The sequence below is a fragment of the Urocitellus parryii genome, chromosome 9, assembly GCF_045843805.1.
Source record: "Urocitellus parryii isolate mUroPar1 chromosome 9, mUroPar1.hap1, whole genome shotgun sequence".
Taxonomy (NCBI): Eukaryota; Metazoa; Chordata; class Mammalia; order Rodentia; family Sciuridae; genus Urocitellus; species Urocitellus parryii.
This window is the reverse complement of record NC_135539.1, coordinates 115,158,421-115,178,150: the sequence shown is the minus strand read 5'-3', so window position 1 is coordinate 115,178,150 and position 19,730 is coordinate 115,158,421. Positions and strand designations below refer to the sequence as shown.

The window sequence follows — 19,730 nt, the reverse complement described above, 5'->3', positions numbered from 1 at the left end:
TCTAGTACAATAGGTAACATTTACTGAAATGGTCAGGGAGAACAAAGTAATCTGCCTGCTGTTTTCTGCTGCTTCTTTCATTAGTTCCATTTTTAGTAATAATACACCAGACATGATGCTGCACCCTGGGGTACAATTAGGATCTCTGTATACCTGAATATAACCTGAAGAGGAAGACACTTGAACCCAATAGCATGTAATAAAAAACATTAAGGAGCAAAATACTGTAAATGGACTGGGGAATACTTTTGTCTGGGGAGTTGAAAGGGCTTTACCTAGGTGACCTTTTAACTAGGCATTAAGAGGCGACTGGGATTATCAGGAAAGCCCGATTTTAGAGGGAAAAGTATAATCCACAAACCAGGGTTAAAGCAGATTTAGGAATGGTAAATAGACAAGTGACAGAAGCACATTATCCCTGGGAGAAGGTAGAATGGGACTAGATCTCATGGGTCTAATGTCATACTAAGGAATTTTAACTTTAAAATATAGGCAATGGAAATCTATGGAATTTTAGGCTGGAAATAACCACACTATATACCAATAATCTCTTACATGTTAAGTACTGTAATGATTATATCTGAGCTTCACAAAATAAAGGAATCGGATAACAGAAGAAGAGTAGTAGTAAGGACATCAGGAGATTATTACCTCATGAATCCAGCATAAAGGCCTGAGCTGTCTGGTAGAAGAGAATGAAGATATGGGAATGGATCTGAAACTAAGAAATGTAAGAACTTAGAAACTAACTGGGTGTCTACTGTGATGACAGACAAAAGAGAAAGCTTTCCTTAGCTAAGTAAGTAGGTGACTGACTACTAGTTATAGGAGCTAGAATAATGAGGAACCACCAAATTAGGGAGATCCTTGTGTACAAGTGAGAAAATGTGAAGGTGTGTAAAATTGGGGAATAAAGTAGAAAAGGAGCAGTGAGTTTTACATGTTGATTTCCTGTAGAACATTCAGCTGCGGCTTCATGTTTTACATGAATTTGGTGGCTTCATGTATTTTTGAATTTGGTCTGAATTCAGGAGTTGGTACTAGACCCATCAGTCCTATACCTCCATTTCTGCCTCACCTGCAATTTCCCCTTGATCTCTTCCTGAGATAAGATGAGCCAGGTTTCACAGGCTGTGGTTAGCAGGCACAACCCCAGAAACAAAAAACAAAAACCCCAAAGATCAAACAAAACAAAAAAGCAATAATAAAAACAAAAATTACAATGTGTCAATCCATATGATAAAGAAAGGCTGGCAGGCCTCTGTAGTGAAAATGATTTCCTTTTAAGCACTTCCTTTTGCTCTGAGAACATCCAAATTTTTGCAGTTTCGCAGGCCTTCTGCATAGCTGTTTACATCATGTGCAGTAAATTGAAGTAAACAGAAAAAGGACTGGGGTGGGTGGGTGTGGTGGTACACATCTGTACCCAGTTTACTTGGGAGGCTGAGGCAGAATCTCAAATTTGAGGCCAGCCTGGGAAAATGGCAAGATCTTGTCTCAGTATCAAATAAAAAGGGCTGGGGATGTAGTTCAGTGGTAGAGTGCTTACCTAGCATGCATGAGGCTCTGGTTAATTCCCAGTATGTCAAAAACAAACAAAAACCTATCACAACAAAGGATTGGGGTGACTGAAAAATTCAAGTGGGTGCTAAATAAGTTCAAGACTGCACCTCTTTATTTCCTTTGGTTTCAAGTAAACTCCAGGTGGGAGAGGGGCCAATGAATACGACAAATTCAGATTAACATTGAACAGTTTGGAGAACTTTGTGGCCAAAGTGCTATTTCTTACCCTTTTCTAACAAAAACAGCAGAGCTAGTTGGCACACACACGGTAAACAGATAGAGACAGGACCTACAGCTGATCTGTATGCCTATTCCTTAAAATGTCTGAAGGCAGAGCTCATTAGCAACAAACATGTATGTATATGTGTGTGTATGGTGCTGGGGATGGAACCCAGAGTTCATGTATGACAGGTAAGTGTTCTGCCACGGAGCTATATCCCCTGCCCACACAAACTCTCTTAAAGGCATTTGAGACAGTTGACTTTTTTATTTTCTTAAAAAAATACAAAGGAAATTAATTCTGTAGGTCAATACAACTCAGAAAGAGGAAAAAGTGGAATTCCAGAGCAAAGGGAAAGTGCATCCTGTTTTAAGTTATCACATTCCCACACTCCTATACCCATAATGCTACAACTTTATGACACAGAAGAGGTCTGAATGGTAGCTCAGAAATGGTGAGAGCAGAGGTACTGGAACTAACAAGAATTTTGGTTGTTCTTGATTATTCTGTCCTGGGATGAATAAAATTCACTCGAAAGACAGGTAAGGGAAACTTATAGCAAGAAGACGACTAAATGTACCAAACACAGCAGTAAAAAACACTTCTTAAAAAGAACGGGGCAGTAATCAGGTAGTTAAACTACCAGGTTGCTGCTACCCCCCACCCCATCCCCAAATAAATAGTGTAATAATGTAGTAGTATTTGATTCAACAAAGAAAGTCTTTCACCCTTTCTAGATAAACATTGCCATGGCTACAAGAGTCCTGGCAGGGAATAAGATGATTGTAAAATCACAGGTACTTCTAGTTTATCCCCAGGTATATTTAAGCCATTTCCTCTCATTCCAACATTTGTTCATTCTGTATTCTCTCAGTCTCCAGTGCCAAGATGTATAGCACTTTACTTTTAGAAAGAACTTGGGGTAATAAAAAGATCTTTCAAATAATATATCCTTCTCAGTCTTCTAGGTTATATTTAGTGGTAGTGTAGGTTCACTCACATCCCATCAAACTCAGTTCATGTCACTTATTCTAACCTCAGTTTGGATATACCAAACCTTTTCCCCTAAGGGATGTCACACAGAACTCTTCCCTTGGCCCCCAAAGTTTTGATAGGGCTCTCCCTTTTGTTTTTTTCTGAATGGAACTGTGGAGTCCTCAGCTCTTTGTAGATTAGAAAAGGTATTTGTTCCGGGGTGGGGGCAGGAGGGACTTGGACTTGGACTTTACCAAGCTTACTCAAGCTGGAATCCCTCCAATCATTTAGGCTGGATACTGTCTATATGTAGAGGCCATACCCATCTTAGTTCTCTGCAATGTAAGAGGCAGAAAACACACACACACACACACACTCTCCCAAGCACATGGTAAGAAAGAAATAATAAGAAAGTGCTCCCCAGACCAGAGGGAGAGGCTATCTGGTCTCACATCCATTCACTGTGCATTCTCTTCCCTCGGGTACCTGTTTCACACCCTTGTGTGGGATATTACCAGCGCGAGGGGGAGTGTGGTCAAATAAGTACAATCATCACTGCACTGGTGCTTGTAATCACTCTGTGCACACAGTGAGAAATAGATATTCTGGAAAGGATCCTTGACTCTTCCACAATCTGTCCTCTGGACTGGTCACTAGCTCTGGATGGTGCTCTAACAATGGTCATTTCTCTCGGAGAACACACACACCAGCATCACAGCGCTGGGTTCCCATGGATGTCACTACTTCCCAACTGTCGATGATTGGATCATAGCATTCAATGCTACTCAGCAGGGAATTGCCATCATATCTGAGTGGGGAAAAGCAAAATAAAAGAAATGAGCATTATGTATCAGTCCTTCATTAGGGTTATCACTAGAGATATCTCCTCCACCTAAATTGTCTCCACCCAAAAATGGGGTTTGGATCCCAGAGACTCTTGCCCCGGATGCAGGATTCTACTCTGGTTTCTAAATTCTTACCCTGCAATTGCATAGAGTCTCCCCCGAAGCACTGTGGCCCCTACATAACATCGCGGAGTGGTCATACTAGTGACAGTTGTCCAGGAATCAGTGCGAATGTTGTATGCTTCAACTGAAGAAAGGTGGGCTGTGCCATCAAATCCCCCCACCACATAAATATGGTCATTCAAAAGGGCTACTCCAGCACCTGGGGAAAAAAAAGAGTGTATTAGCCAAGTAATGTTATTGTGCCTAGGATTTGAATTCTAGAAACAAAACATGGTCATTAATGGCTAGCTGTGCTCTGGGGTAGGCAAGGCATATGGAAATGCCCTACACAGGCCTAGAAAAAAATCTAGGGCAGTACAGGTTTTTACATCTCCAGCCCCCACCTCCACACCTTCTATATAGGGACTGAACTTAAGCTCTCTACCACTAAGCTACATTCCCAGACCATCTTCTTGATTTTTTTATTTTGAGGCAGGATCTTGCTAAATGGCTCCAAGTGGCTTTGAACTTATGATCCTCCTGCCTCAACCTTTATTTTTATTTATTTATTTATTTTTTTTAAAGAGAGAGAGAGAGAGAGAGAGAGGAGAGAGAAAGAGACAGAGAAATTTTAATATTTATTTATTTTTTTAGTTTTTCGGCGGAAACATCATCTTTGGTTGTATGTGGTGCTGAGGATGGAACCCGGGCCGCACGCATTCCAGGCGAGCACGCTACTGCTTGAGTCACATCCCCAGCCCCCTCCTGCCTCAACCTTTAGAGTTACTATGATTATAGCTATGCCTGGCTCATCTGTAAACTCTCTGACTAGGACTTAGAATGATAAAAGAAAATTTGAAATGGTTCTCTTCTTCACCTTCATTAACTCAGAGCTCAATCTCTTCACAGTAGGAAGGGGCAATAATGGTGAGAGGAAAGAAAGGAGTCATTACTTTGGTTATGGTCCAATATTTATCCAGAAGAAAACTGGAGGAGTAGTGTTTTCTCTTTTCTTATATACCTAGCCTAGTCAATTTCAAGAAGCTCTCAGTGAAGGTAAACAGCTATTGTTCTGTCCTTATACACTAGATGTTTTATTTAACATATATTACAACAATACAAAATTGTATTAAATACTTTGTCATGTAGGAAGGGAACAAAGACATTAAAATGAGTAAAACAAAAAAGTTTTTGCCCTCAAATTTATAATCTAGTTGAAAGTTTATCTTTTTCTCAATAATATTTAAAGAAAAGAGGCAAGGAAGAAACTTGAATGTAACTCATACAAGTCCATAGGGAAACAGGAATTGCAACTCTGATTTACTGATACTGTCCTGTACATTAATACTGCATGTGTAAAGATTTGACAGCACTGTTTCCTGCCTCCTCCCTCAAATCTACTGGTCTTACCTGAACGCTTGGTAGCCATTGGTGTAACATTAGTCCAGTGTCCAGTATGTGGATCGTATTTCTCAACTGAATTTAAAATATTCAAGCCATCATATCCTCCTGGAAAATAATGTAGAGATCATTCCAACAAGAAAGGTAAACCCTTAGGCCCATTCCCAGTTAGCATTCCCTTAATGCTTCACATAATTTTTTTAGTTTCAATTCTCCCACAGAGTTCTAATAACCCAAACAGAAATCTAATACTACCCTACTGTTTGCTTATAAAAAAAAAAAAAGATAATCCCAGTTAATGGAAAATATATTGAGACAGACCAACATTCCTTGTGGAAGGAAGTCTATGAACTTAATTTGGATAAAAAGGAATTCTACCTAGAATCTGCTAACCATTGAGTTCTCTCCATCCCTGCATCCCAGGCTGAATACCTAGACAGTAGATCACTCCACTGGCCACTACTAGTCCAGCACCCTCTCGAGCTGTCTGCATATCTCCTAGCATGCTCCACTGGTCAATGTTTGGGTCATATCGCTCCATACTGGTATGACGTCGGCTTCCATCAAAGCCTCCAGAGACGTATATCATATCTGTTCAGAATGAACAAATTACAGACTATTAAAGAATGAGAGATTTCAAAGAATTCTTTTCCTTACAATTCCCCACAGATTCTTCACATGTCTGGGAGCAAAAATGTTGTGTTTAACTGGGATAAGTCAATTATGAGTCCGAGATAAGGAAGACAGCACAGTAAAAGATCTTTAAAAAGAATGGTGTAAGATGAAATTCTTAAAAGCATCCAAAGACTACCTGGGAATCTGAAATACAACTAGTGCTAGTTCTCATCCAGCACAATGGAACTTGAATTACCAACTTTGGAGTCATTATTGAAAGATCCACAAATATCAAACAGCTTCTGTAACACTGTCAGTTCCAAAACCAAAAAGAAACATTTGACCTTGCCAGTTTATCCTCCATAATTCCTGCCATATAACAGGAGAGGTAAGAATGCTGATACACTGGTCTAGTTACAGTGAGATGGAAACATGGTCTGCACAGCAAGCCTACCTCCCAGGGTGGTAGCTCCAGCAAGACCTCGTCGGACATTCATAGGGGCCACAGAATACCAGACCCCATCCTCATCTGCTGTGGAGTCTAGACATTCCACTGAACTGAGGCGGGAACGGCCATCATAGCCACCAATTACATAGATCCGGTCATGTAGGGACACTGAGGCCACATAACGTCTCTTACGAGTGATGCTCTATGGATTTGGGAAAGAAGAGGTACAGAGGATTTCATTCAGGCAAGTTTTAGGCCTTACATTTTGCTGTCCTTTCTGTCTTTATTATACACTTCTTTTCTTCTTTTACCTGTCACCATGAACTTTTCCTGAGGCAGTGGTTCCTCCTCAAGTGGCCTCCAGCTGATCGAATGCTGAATGGAATTTTTGCTGTGGTGCTTTCTAGAAGCACATTTACCTTGTTCCAAGATTTCCAAGAGATTTCATGCCTTTCTACTAAACCAAGTAATTGACTTCAGAGGCACTGGGCTAAGAGACTGATATACTTCTATAATGTGGAAAAGTATTCCCACATTGCTAATCAATCACAGGGCTAGTATTCAAAATTACAAAAGGAAGGACTGATCAAAAGATTTCCAAGTTTTCTCAGAAAATATTTCAGTACTGAAATAATAAATACTGAGGATGAAAGATACAAAGCTTTTTGAGTTCAATTGAACACAAGTTTGATTTAAAACATTTAATACAGCATGACCAGCGGTACCTAAATAATGGTGGACAGCTGAATTAAATTCAAACAGGAACACCAATGTTCCTGAAGTTTAATCTTCTGATTTTCTAACCTAAACTGTTTATTGAGGGGCTTGGGGTGTAGCTCCATGGCAGGGCACTTGCCTACCATGAGTCAGGCTCTGGGTTTGATCCCCAGTACCACAAAAGAATAAAAATAAACAAAACAATCCATTTATGGAGTACCTACTGTGTGTGTAACATTGTAATAAGAAACGTATGTGGCTACTATGCTTTTCTACTCGTGGGCTAGACTGGTTATCATCTTAAGTCAGGAATGTAGGACATTTAAGCTCTCTGTCCACGAATGGTTCCACTACCACTTACTGGCAAAAAGCTCCACTCCTGAGTCTTGGGGTCATATTTCTCTACTACATCAATGGGAGACTGCTGGCTTCCGAAGCCGCCAACCACCAGAAGCACTTCATTGGCTCCTAAGGACAAAGAAAAAATACGTTATGTCATCATCTTTGGCTCGGTAACTACTCCCAGGGAAGAATAAGCATACATAGCTCTAGGTTATCTTGTTTTAAGTAAGCAAAAGCAGCAATCAGGGCTGCTTAGTGGGAAACTATTTCTTCTTAAGAGTCTAGCTCTTGAGAACCTGAATTTCTGAAATGAAAGTTTCTGGACATTAAAACTACAGAAGGTGAACCTGAATATTCCACTACATCATTTCAACATAGCTAGATGATTCTGGCTAACATTGTAACTGGGGTCCTAAATATAGTTGGGAGGCTCCTTTCCTGCTCTCCTCAGCCTGGAAAACCCAAATTGGAAATTTCTTTCTATGAAGAAAAAAACATTTTCTTAACCTTGTCACAAAAATGGTGAGGGTTAAGGCTTAGAAACCAAGTGATAAGATTTTATTTGTAATTGGTACTGGGTATTGAACCCAAGGGCACTTAATCACTGAGCCATGTATCCTGTCCTTCTTTTTTATTTTTATTTTTAGGCAGGGTCTCGTTAAATTGCTTAGGGCCTTGCTAAATTGTCAACAGTGGCCTTGAACTTGCAATCCTCCTGCGTTAGTCTCTGGGATTACAGACAGGAATCCCTGCACCTGGCAGGATTTAAGAAATCTCTTTTCACAAACATTTATTTTTCCAACTTGGCTAACTATATGATCACATTCTCTGTCAATTCATCAAAACTGTGAGGTTACCAAAGATGAAGCTTTTAAAGGAAAGTCATTCCTTCTATTTTCCCAAAGAAGCTATTCTGACAGCCTTTATTTCCTCCCCTCTCCCCTAAGGTCTTATTCTGATAGAAGATTTCCTACCTTGACTCTTTTCAAAGGGCAAAGTCTATGAGAATTCATGGAGAGAACAGTTGGTGGAGCTTTGGACAATTCAATCACTAGGAAGGCATTTAGGAGACCAAGCAGATCTTATAAGTAACCTGGACTTGAAAGAGCAAATGTAGCACACTTTGAAGCTGACAAGAAAGACAGATGAAGTTATGGATTTGATAATTATCATCAATGGCTGCTACAGTAATTAGGTGAAAAGCTAATATATTATCATTGGACACTGTGTGCTTCCTGATGTGATTGATGAATAGGAAAACAAACAAACAAACAAACAAAAAAACACTACAACCTGTGAAGTAATTTTTCCAAGACACTGAGCCTAAATCTTATCAAGCCTCCAGTACAATCATCAGTCTATACAAAATACAGGGGAAAGAAGAACATGTTAAATAATTTTATAAGGATGTAATCAACAAAATACAGAATAAGGGAGATTTCACAGGTCAAACAGCCTGGTTTTGTCAACAAACAAAGGAAAAACCAAAGCAGGAGGGGAAAAAAAAATCTATGGTTTAAAGACCTAAAGAGACATAGGACACCATTGCACTGTATGGACTTTATCTGATCCTGATTTGAACAATTTCAGTGTTCAAAAACAGGCAACAGGTGGTCATGGTGGTGGCACACCTCTAATCCAAGCTATTCAGGAAGCTGAGGCAGGAGGATCACAAGTTGGAGGCCAAGCTCAATGTCAGCCTCAACAACGTAGCCAGGCCCTAAATAATTTAGCGAGAACCTATCTCAAAATAAAAACCAAAAAGGGCTAGGGACATAGTCCAATGGTAAAATGCCCCTGGGTTGAATCCACAATACCAAAACAAAACAAAAAAAAACCCCAAAAAAACAAAACAAACAAACAAACCCCCAAACCCTTAAAACAACTATTGATTATGGGGAAAAAAATTAAAAACATATACTTGATATCTAATGATAATAAGGAACCGTGTTTTTTAGACTGATAATTTGGATGTGTTTTTTTAAAAAAGGTCCCTCATCTTTTCAGGATACACGCTGAAGTATATATTATCATAGAATTATATCCTGTTTGGAATTTGCTTTAAAATAGTTAGGCCATGAGTTGTTAATTGTTGAAAGTGGGTGATGGGTATGGGAAATCATTATATCCTCCTGATTTTTTTTTTAATAAATGTTTATAAAATTTTTCTTACCACACACTCACATATCCGTACATGAATCCCAGAATTAACCTCATATTTTAAGAGGGCACCTGTCTTGTGTACTTGCCAAATAAAGCAGACTCTTCCCCAAAGTGAGTCAATAAGTAGGTTTCAGTAGGCAGCTCCTTAGAAAAACAAAGCATTTGAATGCAGGTTCCTTTAATATTAAGCTACTTTTATGTGCCTAAAATTTCCTCAAGCTGGAAGAGGCCAGAACTATAAGTTCTTTGTGTCTTCCATGGCCTGGCTACATTGCTGAGGCTGACATTGAGCTTGGCCTCCAAATTCCATGGCAGCACTATCTCCCCTACCTATCTGCCTTTTTAAAAAAATATTTATTTAGTTTTAGCTGGACACAATATCTTTATTTTATATTTATGTGGTGCTGAGAATCGAACCCAGTGCCTCGTGCATGCTAGGTAAGCACTCTACCACTGAGCCACAACCCCAGCCAATATCTTCCCTTCTTACCCTACCTCTTCCCTTCCTGATCTGAACAGAGAATGTGAGAGTGATTGTTCTAACTAAACACATTTCCTCTTGTAGATGAATGTGACACTAGGTGAAGATATCTGTAGGTAGAAGGGAATGAAGATAGCTACAACAACTGAGAAGTACTTCCTGCACTTGGCAAATTTTAATTCCACTGATTTAAAAAGATTAATGCTCTCATTAAAAAGATTTTTAAAAACTATTTTTCTATTCCACTGATTTTTCAACTGTTACTTTGTTGCTTTATGTAATTTCTAGATTAAAAAAAACTGTATTGATATGATTTTATTGAGGAAGCTTTTGAAAGATGAGGCACAGAAGCAGATAAGAAATGGATTATTACAAAACCCAAAGAACTAACAGTACTTCCAGTTAATTGAAGGTTTCTCAGTAAACAATCTTTCTACAGCAGAACTTGGAAGAAGTGTCAGTGTGAGTCACTTGGGGAATTTATGGTTCCAGGGGGCTGGGCCCCAGGGTCATTAATCCCAAACATCTTTGTTATGAAAGACTTCATCTTGTGTTTTGAGAGACTAGTAATAAAGTAATTTCTTTCTTCTTTCTTTTATTTTCCTGAAGTACTGGGGATTGAAACCAGGGGCGCTCTACCACTGAGTTATATTCCCAGTCCTTTTCATTTTATTTTTGAGACATTCTTACTAAATTACCAAGGCTGGCCTGCAACTTGTGATCCTCCTGCTTCATCTTCCTGAGTCACTGGGATACTGGCATGAATCACCCTTCCTAAGTTATCTTTAAGAAAAAGCAACTCAAGCACTAATATAGTCATCCTCCCCTTTCACATAATTAATATGTGAATTAATGCTCTCATTAAAAAGATTAATGCTCTCATTAAAAAGATTTTTAAAAACTATTTTTCTAATTATTAATACAGAATATATAATACATTTTCACTAAAAACTTGGAAAACAAACATTATGCTTGTTTCATATGATGAAATACTATTTTATATTATGAAAAATTTACCCATAATTCCACAGTACAAAGACATATCAAAATGTAACATTATTTCCTTCCAGATGTGTTTCTACATATTTATAAAACAGAAATGGGACCATATATATTTATTCTGCAGTTTTTATTTCACTTTCCAAAGATATTAACAAAATATTTCAATACATGGTTATAATATTCTTAGGCATTTCAGGGGTTATAATCAATCACATATAAATATCCTTGGAAATGAAAATTTCCTGGTTATATTTTGTTTTGTGTTTTGGTGCTAGGGATTGAATCTAGGGCTACACGCATGCTAAGCACACAATCTACCACTAAGCTGTATCTCCCAGGTACTGACAACTTTCTTAACCAAGAAACTGAAGGATTGCTGGAGTGAAAAATGTGAACTGGAAAAAGACTTCTGATAGAAAAGGACTTTTTGAGACTATACCAATTTATTCTCCCACCAACACTATTAAAAGGCCAACTCATTCAATGCTTTGTAGCACTGAATATTGTTTTTTAATATCTAATATTCTGGTAGGAAAGTAACTGTTTTCATTATTATTTTATTACTAATAAAGACTATTATTAATTAGGTTTAACTTTCTTCCTTTATATTTACTAGTCAATTATATTTGTCCTTTTCTGAACTGTATAGTCAAGTCTTTAAATGGTTTTAACCCTTTACTGTGGTAGTGCCAAACTTATTTTCCTAATTTGCCCTAAAATTTGTATGAGTTTTTATTTAGTTCAATGTGCTTTCCTTTGTTATTTGCTTTTTGCCTAGAAAGTCTCCTCTGGAAGGACTCCTAAGGATTTAATATCCTTGGATCCTAAGTTGGGGACCAATACACAAAACAATTTGACTAATGTGTAAAACAAATATAAAAGGGTCAACTGGAAGGAAGCTTATTGTTTTTTGCCAATAAATGTATTTTTTTGGTTTTGTTTTTGTATTTGTATGGAATGCAGGGGTGCTTTATTACCAAGCTATAAATCCAGCCCTTTTTATTGAGACAGGGTCTTGCTGAGTTGATCAGAGTCTTACCAAGACACTGAGGCTGGCCTCAATCTTGTGATCCTCCTGTCCTCCTGACTTGCTAGGATTACAGGCATGTACCACTTGATGGCCCTCTCCCCTTGTGGTCCCTTTCTTCTCTTCTACTGATCTCCCTTTGCTTTTTGTGAACACCTCAAAGGGGTACTTATTTATTTATTTATTTTTTAATGAGAAAAGTGTGTCTAGGATATCTGACAAGAACAATGTGGAGAAAAAACCCACATCACTAAAACTGAGGCATCCTGGTAGTGACGTGTTCTTTATTTTAGGGACAGGGGAGAAATGTGTTTCAAAATATTAGCCAGTATAGTTGTACTATAATCTAGTCAATCATTCATTCCCCTTCAGATGGAATTAAGGCTGTATTCCTTTTTTTCTGGCAACATTATCAGTTTATGGTAAGCATTCTTATATATATTTTTATTTGTACAGCATAGATTCCTAGAAGTGGGGCATTTTATTTATAAATTATAGAAATGTACATTTTATTTTGGGTTTTACATATTTTTAACTCAAATAATTACTTTGTTTAATATTAATTTCTAGACCTTCTAGTGAAGTATATTTTTATTTTTATTTTTTGCTGTACCTGGGATTGAACCCAGGGGTGCTGTATCACTGAACTACATTCCCAAGCCTTTTTACCTTTTGAGATAACTGGGATTAGAGGTAGGTGTCACCATGCCTGGTATGAAGTGTATTTTTATTTTATTTATTTATTTATTTATTTATTTTAATATTTATTTTTCAGTTTTCGGCAGACACAACATCTTTGTTTGTATGTGGTGCTGAGGATCGAACCCGGGCCGCATGCATGTCAGGTGAGTTCGCTACTGCTTGAGCCACATCCCCAGCCCTGAAATGTATTTTTAAATGTTAAAGGTCACTTTTATTTTCTCTTCTGTATGCTATTATACAGCAATTTTGCTGATCTCCTATTATTATTTTTTCTTGTTGATTTATGTGGGTTGTTTTCATATTAAAAATATTAACCATATAGAATATGTATTTTTCCAGTTCATCTCTTTGTTTTTGCCATCAATTTAAAAATATATATATATAACTGATATAGTTAAGTAACCTTGTGAGAATCTGTTTTTCTATCTTGGCTAGAAAGGTTCCTACTCATTAGAATTGTTGTTTAATGGGTACAGAGTTTCAGTTTTGCCAAGTAAAAAGAGATCAGATGATTGATTGGTTATACAAAAATGTGAATGTGTTTAATACTATTCATTTGTATATTTAAAAATAGTCATAATGGCCAGGTACAGTGATATACACTTCTAATCCCAGTGGCTCAGGAGGCTGAAGCAGAAGGACTGCAAGTTGAGGCCAGCCTCAGCAATTTAGCAACACCTAAGCAACTTAGTGAGACCCTGTTTCCAAATAAAAAATAAAAAGGGCTGGGGACATGGCTCAATAACTAAGCACCCCTGGGTTCAATCTCTGGTACCCAAAAAAAAAAAAAAAAAAAAAAGTTATAATGGCAAAATTTACATTACATTTATTTTACAATTTAAAAAGATAAGGCTTTTCATTCAGAAGTTAAAACAAATATTTCTCTATACCTTCTAATATTTTTATAATTTTATATATGTGGTTCTTTTTTTTTTTAAGAGGGAGTGAGAGAGGGGAGAGAGAGGGAGAGAGAGAATTTTTTTAATATTTATTTTTTAGTTCTCGGCGGACACAACATCTTTGTTGGTATGTGGTGCTGAGGATCGAACCCGGGCCGCACGCATGCCAGGCAAGCGCGCTACCGCTTGAGCCACATCCCCAGCCCACATATGTGGTTCTTGTGTTAACATATATTTCTGTATATATTATATGACATACAGATCACATTTTGTCATTCTGCAGGAATTATCAGAACAGTACCATCTATAATGCCTTATCTGAGAGTTCCCTTTTTTAAAAACAATATCTTTGGGTGGTGGGATTATGGATGATTTTTTTAAAAAAATATTGTTTTAGTTGTCAATGGACTTTTAATTAATTAATTATTTTTTTTTTAGGGAGAGAGAGAGAGAGAGAAAGAGAAAGAAATTTTTAATGTTTATTTTTTAGTTTTCGGTGGACACAACATCTTTGTTTGTATGTGGTACTGAGGATGGAACCTGGACTGCACGCATGCCAGGTGAGCTCGCTACCGCTTGAGCCACATCCCCAGCCCCTAATTAATTAATTTTAAAATTTATTTTGGGACCAGGAATTGAACTCAGGGGCACCTCGACCACTGAGGCATGTCCCCAGCCCTGGATGATTTTTATTTTATGCTTCTCTATATTTTTAAAATTTTTACTTAGGACAAGGGATGTGGCTTGGTGGTAAAGCATTTGCTTATAATGCACAAACCCCTAGATTTGATCTTTAGCACCACCAAATAAATAAATAAAATTTATACCTTGAAAATATGGTACTTATGATATTAAAAAAGAGAGAAATAAAACACTATTCCCCTTAAACCTATGAGTGACCAGTTTAATTATCAATTATGTTCCTAGCATGCATGATTCCATAGCAAGATAAGAAAAAGGAAACAATAAAAATACCACTTCATATATATAGAGTAATTCATAATTTATAAAATACTTTTACACATTACAGTTAGTGTCTTGGGACAGTGAACTAGAGACAATAGGAAATGGGAAGAGAAGAACTATCTTCACACTTACTCTGTGCCAGCTCTGGTAGGAATCTTACTTGTATTGTCTCAATTAATCCTAGTGACCCAGTGGGATAAGAAACCAACCCTCATTTTAGAGGCAGAAGGATAGGCTCAGATAAACTGTTATCATGTCCAACCAAGACAGCAACTGGTGGGGCTGGGATTTGAAACCTAGGTTTGTTTACTAAAATAATAGATAACAAGAACTATGCTAGGCCTTCACAAATTACTTCCTTTGAAATAGCTTTAGAGGTAGGTGCTATGATGATTCCTATTTTACAAGTGAGGCAATTAAAGCACAGAGAAGTTGTTTCCTACCCAAGTTAATGTATCTAGTAAGTGGTGAACTGGGATCTATACCCACAAGTCTGGCTCCAGGGTTGGGCTCTTGTGCATGTAACTGCTAATGTTCCTGTATTTTCTACTATATTGGGTTACTTTTCCTTCCTTTTTTCATTCTAGAATGGAAAAAAGAACCTCGCTAAGGACAAGGGGAGAAGTGGGAGAGAGTATTACCACTTACCATATGACATCCAAAATAGTCTCTCACAGAATCCAAAAATACTCAAAGAAAATTGTAACATATTACATAACACTTGACAATATATAAAGTACTTTTAAACATTATCTCATTTAATTTCCAAATAGTTATGTGAAATACATAGGAAAGATATTCTTGCTTCCTAGGAAAGGAAGCTTAGAATGCAGTGACTTGCCTAAGATGACAGAATAAAAGATTAAGAGCAGGTCTGAAACAAAGTCTTTGTACTGCTTACAGAATGTCTTTTCAATTGTATTATGCCACCTGAAAGAGGTAATTGAGAGACATCACCTAATTCAGTCAAGATGCCAGCTTACCTAGACGAGCTCTTGTCCTGGGTCCCTGCATCTGACTCCGAAGTTCAGGCCTCAGATGAAACTTCTTTGCTTCATCAACTAGATCCCTGCACTGTAAACTACAGCGAATGAAAGGCTGAAATACAGCAGAGAGCAGAGTGAGCCACATAGACCATTTCTAATACTGCAAGATTAAAATTTTGCATACAACGAATGAATTTAATACAGAAAACCAGTTTCAAAGGTTTGTGATTTCAGAAGGATTGCTGCTAGTAACTATGCCATGGGTTTCCAGAAACAATTTAAAAAATTTATTTATTTAGAAGAGATAATTTATTACATGGATCAAAAATCAAATGAGAGGGAGCTGGGGTTATTATCTCAGTGGTAGAGTATATGCTTGGCATGCTCAAGGCCCCATGCTCAATCTCCAACACCCACACACCCAAGCAAAAGATACAAAACGATATATTGAGAATACATATATATATTCCCCACTAACGTTGGCACTTATGAGGAATTGCTTTTATTAGTTTGTATATCCTTCTAGAGATTATACAAATACTATTAATTAATATTACTAATTTTTTTTTAAAGAGAGAGAGAGGTAGAGAGAGAATTTTATTTTATTTTTTATTTTTTTAAAGACAGAGTGAGAGAGGAGAGAGAAAGAGAGAGAATTTTTAATGTTTATTTTTTAGTTCTTGGCAGACACAACATCTTTGTTGGTTTGTGGTGCTGAGGATCGAACCCGGGCCGCACGCATGCCAGGCGAGCGCGCTACCGCTTGAGCCACATCCCCAGCCCAATAGTACTAATTAATTCTTAATTAGTAAGAATTTAAGGAAAAAGCAAAAGGCTTCTGTCATTTTCTGGGATGAGAGGGAGGAAATATATCTTGTCTGAAATAATTTCCCCAGGGTTCACATGGGCACTGTCACAATGCCCAGGTCTATTTCCAAGGAGCTCTGTACTGTCATTTGACTCTCAGATTCGCTATCCTCCTCCATTCTACTCTGGTTCAGAGGATTGCCCTGTATGAACTATGTCAATAAGGTTCCATAACCCCTGGCTTCTGGTTGGAATTGGCCCAACCAAAGGTTAAAGTTTCTCTTAAGAGAGCGAGTCTCTCCATGATTCTCTTTCCTTTCATGTTCTCATAACCATTCCTCTACTTTGGCCTTTCAGGATTAAAGGTTGTTAACAGCTTGGCCGTACAAAAGCCCTGTTATTTCATTTTCTTTTGTTGTTTCTCTACACCAACACCTTTGTAAACAGCTCCTCTATAAACCTTCCTTAAACTGTACTATTTTGAGCACACCATCTGTTTCCTATGGGGACCCTGACTGATACAAGCTCTAATTACATAGCACATCTATTAACCTGGTCCAAGAAGGTTTTAATATGAATTGGAAAGGGAAACAAATAATAATAGCAAAGACACAATTCTTTTCTTTTAGGGAATATCATGCTCCAAACATTCTTTATTTTATATACTAGTTTTTATGCGGTGCTGAGGATCAAACCCAGTGCTTCACATGTGCTAGGCAAGCGCTCTACCATTGAGATACAACCTGCAAAAAAAACAGTTCTAAAAGCGTTTATTTACTTAACACAACCACCTCTGAGGTGGATAACATTATTCTGTTTGTTTTGTTTTGTTTTTGTGGTTCTGGTGATTGAACCCAGGGCTTTGCGCATATGAGTGAGCACTCTACCAACTGAGCTATATTCCCAGTCCCCCGTTATTCTGTTTTACAGACAAGAAAGCTCAGGTACAAATATACTAAGTAATCTGTCTAAAGCTCATATAGTAAGTGTTGGATTTGGGATTTTAGCCCTGATTGCGGCTCCAGAGTCAATGCACTATCTATAATAGATAGGTGAAGAACTGGACACAAGGGACCAGGTACAGTGGTGCACACCTGTAATCCCAGCTACTGAGGAGGCTGAGGCAGGAGGATTGCAAATTTGAGGCCAGACTGGGCAATTTAGCAAGACCCTGTCTCAAAAAATACAAGGGCTGCTGGGTATGGTGGCAGATACCTGCAATCCCAGTGGCTTGAGAGGCTGAGATAGGAGAATCACAAGTTTAAGGTCAGCCTCAGCAACTCAGTGAGGCCCTAACCAACTTAGAGAGAGCCTGTCTCAAAATAAAAAATAAAAAAGGGCTTGGGATGTGGCTCAGTGGTTAAGCATCCCTGGGTTCAATACCTAGCACCAAAATAAATAAATAAATAAATAAATAAATAAATAAATAAATAAATAAATAAATAAATGGGCTGGGCATGTAGCTCAGTGGTAGGGTACCCTGGGAGGAAAAAAAGAACAACAACAACAAAAAGATTGGATGCAAAGCATATGTGCAAGGTTTTAAGAAAGAAAATGTTTTTGTATTTAACTTCCACACTGACTCAGGGCTGTGTCCACAGAAGGAACTCATTTGCTAACCTGGACCTACATGTTATAAATCAGTGTTCTCTCACGGTATGGTTAAGGTAATAGGTGGTATGTATTATAAAACTTTTAAAAACATACTACAAAAATCTTAAGTTGAGGAAACACTTCTGTAAGTAAACTCAACATTTAAACAAAGTTGATAGTAAAATGCATCAGTTGGGCACAGTGGTACACACTTGTAATCCCAGTGACTTGGGAGGCTGAGGCAGGAGGATCAAAAGTTCAAAGCCAGCCTCAGCAACTTAGTGAGGACTTAAGCAACAGTGAAATCCTGTCTCAAAATAAAAAAATTTAAAAAAGGCCAGGGATGTAGCTCAGTGGTAAAGCATCACTGGGTTCAACCCCCAGTTCCAAAAAGAGAAGAAGAAAAAGAATAAAATAAAGTATATTAAACTACATTCACGCTGGCTTCACTAGAGGGCAAAAATAAAGAGGCTTGCTAAGCAAAGCATATCTGCTCTTCTTTTCAGGGCAATCTATAACAATTTGTGTGCAATAGGGAAGGGAATAAAGTATATCATCTGATGTTGCTTAAGTAAAACTCTTAGAGGTATGTAAACAAACACACACACACAAAATTAAATTAAACCACAGATTTTGACTAGTGTCAGGAGTCTGACTTCTACTTTTCTTAGAAATGTGCCTGATGAGTATCCAGCACTATCCTCTCTGGCATTCCTGGAGAGGCAAACCAAGAGACTCCAAGCACACTAAAATGACCAGTTTTAAGGACACAGTAAATATTAAACTATAGGAGCTAGTCAAGGGTTTGGATTCAGAGAGTCTTGCATGACTTACCTCAGCATCTATTACATCTGTAATGTACCTGGGCGTCAGTAGGGGCATCCGCACATATTGTAGCAGGTCAGGCAAAGATTCTTCTCGCTCTTTCTTGGCATGCTTCACCCAATTGATGACAGCCTCAAAGACTGGCTCTTCAGAATCTACCTGTAAATGTACAATTACACATCATGAATTTTTTGCTTTTATGATTAGCTCACAATCTCAAAAAGTGTAACGATGTTTACTTGGTCCTTTCTGCTCTCTGTTGCTCAACACCATTACTTCCCATCTTCCAGAAATAGGTAATAAACACTCTTTTGGAAACAATTTCTTTGGAAACAATCTTTTTAGACAAAGATTTTACACTGTCAACTTTGATTAAACAACAACAACAGAGATTAAGATAGTACCCAATTAATAATAGGTCACTTGTTGCCCATTTCTGAATTTTTGCCTGGTTATTTCTGCAACCTTAGGGAAAGTGGGTAGGAGAATCTGTGGTCCAAATCAAAAGCTCTTGAAGTAACTTTTATTCATAATTCTGGTCTAAATATTCTGGGTTTATCTTCCAAATCATCACACAAGCTCTGAAGCAGAAGCTTCTATTGTCATCATCTGGAATGCTACAGTTTTCAAAGCACTGTCACTTAGCATTTAAGCAACTATTAAGTATTAGGCACTGTGTTATTTGAGATGTTATATATAATTAATCATTTGGGGAACTTAGGTATAGGCTTGTATATAACAAACTGGATAAGATAAGACCTCCTAAAAAGCCTTATGTTATACCACCAGGACACTAACTATAACAACACCTAGGACTTCCCAAAGACAGACACCAAAGAATAGGTCCCTGTGTCCTTACCACCAGGCACTAGGGTATGTTCTGAGAGATACCTTTTAGAGTATCACTGGGACTAGATTAAAACAAAACAAAACAAAAAACTACCCTGTGAGGTTTTTTTTTCAAGAACTATGGTATTCTGGAAGTGCAGAAAGTGTTTCAGAAAGTTCATTCATTTGATGGACTTACTGAAACCCAACGAAGTGCCAGGCA

General features: G+C 37.8%; 1 protein-coding gene across 1 annotated transcript in view; it reads right to left on the bottom strand.

Annotated features, from left to right (window-relative positions):
* Positions 1–611: 611 nt before the first annotated feature.
* Klhl12 (kelch like family member 12) overlaps positions 612–19,730 on the bottom strand; it is a 32,841-nt gene continuing 13,722 nt past the window's right edge. The window contains exons 5-12 of the mRNA XM_026397153.2: positions 18,689–18,838; positions 15,452–15,566; positions 7,248–7,354; positions 6,176–6,371; positions 5,539–5,697; positions 5,116–5,214; positions 3,739–3,925; positions 612–3,566 (exon numbers count right to left, since the gene is read on the bottom strand). Coding sequence (XP_026252938.1) covers positions 3,440–3,566; positions 3,739–3,925; positions 5,116–5,214; positions 5,539–5,697; positions 6,176–6,371; positions 7,248–7,354; positions 15,452–15,566; positions 18,689–18,838 — 1,140 coding nt within the window. The 3' untranslated portion in view covers positions 612–3,439. The remainder of the gene's footprint in view (positions 3,567–3,738; positions 3,926–5,115; positions 5,215–5,538; positions 5,698–6,175; positions 6,372–7,247; positions 7,355–15,451; positions 15,567–18,688; positions 18,839–19,730) is intronic.